The sequence below is a fragment of the Symsagittifera roscoffensis genome, chromosome 7 (assembly GCF_963678635.1).
Source record: "Symsagittifera roscoffensis chromosome 7, txSymRosc1.1, whole genome shotgun sequence".
Classification (NCBI taxonomy): domain Eukaryota; kingdom Metazoa; phylum Xenacoelomorpha; order Acoela; family Convolutidae; genus Symsagittifera; species Symsagittifera roscoffensis.
The window spans coordinates 51386370-51389176 of NC_087068.1; the positions used below are offsets into that span (position 1 = coordinate 51386370).

Genomic DNA, 2807 nt, shown 5'->3' on the forward strand with positions numbered 1-2807 from the left:
CACACAGTATGATAGGCTCAATCTCAAAATTTTAAACTTTAATTCCAAGCAAAAAGTTTTTTTTTTGTAATTATGACTGAATAGCACATACTCCCCAGACTCAGAACTGATGTCCTCGTCGGATACTGTCATTGTGTCAGCGAGCTTCCAGAATCTCAAAATATCAGGAACACAGTGCTATGGGTCAATTTTGGATGATATGAATTTAATTCCATGTGCTTTCCCGCAATACTCACAGCCATATAAAAATTGCATTCTAAATCGAAAAGGCAAAACAAAATTGACATCCATCTGCACAAGGGTTCTGATGTTTTGAGTCCCTTTAAATTTATTTTCATTCGATCAAGATTCATCTAAAAGTTTACTAAATTTAATCCAGTATTTTGCGGCTAATGTTTAGAAAATTATTCAAATCAGTCAATTGAAAAAAATTCTTGCGGCATATTTCATACAACCAAAAATTTATTATAATTAGTTACAAAATTTTTCAAAAAACTTCTCAAGCCATTTTTGTGCTTCCGGGTTTTCATGCTGGAACCACAGCCAAAATCAAGTATGATGAAAATCAAGCAGTCTCTATTATACTTTAGTATTTCAAGTAGTTCTATTGTCCTAGTTAACCATGCCGCCCGGGTCGAGATCCCGATCAAAAAAAAGCTCAAGATATGGGCGGTTTGAGCGGTTTTCCGGCAAGATTTGAGCGGTTTGAGCGGTTTGGGCGGTTTTGGCGTTTTTTTTTTGGTAAAACCGCTCAAACCGCTCAAATCTTGCTTAAAAAACCGCTCAAAAACCGCTCATTTCTTGCGGTGATTTTTGAACGGTTTTTCAAGCAAGATTAGAGCGGTTTTTAAGCGGTTTTTGAGCGGTCTTATAAAGAAAACCGATTAAAACCAACAAAAAGACCTGGAAAGGTAATGTGACCCCGAGTTGACATCCATAAACCGAAAATGCTTATTTTAAATTTCCCCACACCGAAAAAGCTTATCATACAATTGCCTGCATCAAATGTATAGAAAAATGCTAATCATACAATTTTCATACAATTTCAAAAAACCATTGAAAAAAGATTCAATTTAGTTTCTCGGCTATTTGAACCAAATACAACAGTCTGGTGATGAAAAACAACTACGTTTATTTTTTTTGAAAAAAAAAATGGTTATCATACAATTTCCATATATGAAAATTGTATGATAACCATTTTTTCATGAAAAGCAAGATTGAATTTTTCTTACGTACTAGAGCTTGATTCGCAAGTTCATTTTAGTCCTGGCAACTGATCAGAAGTGTATCGCAAGCTTTCATTTGTCGTGCGCTCGTATCTATATTTGCTTCTGTAGCCACTCAGCTTGATTTGGCAGCAGTTTCACACTGGCTTCCAGGTTTCGAGGTGCCAATACTCAGGCTAATATTTTTAACCGGAGATTACTCAATAATTGTCTCTCACGCCATAGCTTAAGAATTCTTTCCCAAGAACTTTTAGATCATCTTCTTTTCCTCAAGATACTGCTCTCCATAGCTTTTTCAGCAACAGATTTGAATGACAAGTCTACTGAATCTGCGTTTTGATAATTTTGTTGACCCTTTCTTGACAAGGTAGTTTCTGTTGAATAGTAACTATTCAAGACAATTTGATGAACATATGTCTTAAAAGTCACTTTGTTGAAATCAAATTTATTACTCATTAGTTCGGAACAAATCATGCTATTATTAAAAAGTTTTACCGCATTTTTCTATAAATAATGTGAGACAATTCATGTCATAAATATCCTCGGGGGAGGGAGATCTTATTTGGAACCAAAGGGGAAGGGGTTGAGCCAAGTTTTTTTGTTGTTGTTGTTGTACAATTAAAGTGATCTTAAATCTTCTTTTTCGGGGATACGAGGGCAAGTTTCACCGCTGGTCTCGTTAAAGTACCTAGGGCTGTTTTCAGTTTACACGAGCGCGCGATGCCATCCGAGCCGATAAAAACTTCTAACACTCGACCCAGTGGCAAGATGCCTCGTGGTGTAAAGTCCTCAAGTGTCCACATGAGGTCATCTTTTTCGAGTAGTTCCTCGGGTTGCGTCCATTTAGTCCTTCTGATGAGAGTCGGAGCGTACTCTTTAACAAGACGCCTCCAGAAGCTGTCAAGTCTATCTTTTGCTCGCTTCCAAGACTTTTTGGACAATTTACTGGTAGATGCTTCGTAGAAGGCTGCTGCTGGAGCGTAGACAAATGGAGGACCCCTTAAGAAGAGGTTGGGTGTCAGTCGAAGGTCGTCGTCAAGGTCACTACTGACATGAGTTAGCGGACGTGAGTTGAGGATTGCCTCGGTCTCGGCTACGATAGTAGCAAATTGATCTCTTGATAGTCGATCAGAACCGAGATTTAGTAAGAATGCTCGTTTTATCATTGAGATGAGTCGCACGCACACGCCGCCAAAATGGTGACAGCCGGAGGATTTAGGCGCCATTCAACATTGTGGATTTTTAGAGTTTCATTTAGAGTGGTTTCGTGGAAGTTATTTGGTTCTGAGCGTAGTTGTTTACGGGCGCCGACGAAATAAGTAGCGTTGTCAGAGATTAAAAGCTTAAGTGTGCCTCTGCTAGCAATGAAACGTCTAATTGCCGTTATACAGTTGCTCGTAGTAAGGTTCTCTGTCGATCCCAGGTGAACCGCGCGAGAAGAGAGGCATGTGAAGAGGCAAATATAGCTTTTTTCAGTAGTATCCCTTGTTGCTATGTAGAATGGGCCGATATTGTCAATTCCTGTGTTTTTGAACGAAAATGGGTCGTCAGACGGATCGTCGAAATGAGTTGGTGGCAAGT

General features: G+C 38.9%; 1 protein-coding gene across 1 annotated transcript; it reads right to left on the bottom strand.

Moving 5' to 3' along the window:
- Nucleotides 1-1855: 1855 nt before the first annotated feature.
- On the bottom strand, nt 1856-2452 carry LOC134852068 (uncharacterized). Its single transcript, XM_063868348.1, has one exon. It carries the CDS (start codon nt 2450-2452, stop codon nt 1856-1858), a length of 597 nt encoding a protein of 198 aa, XP_063724418.1.
- Nucleotides 2453-2807: the final 355 nt, after the last annotated feature.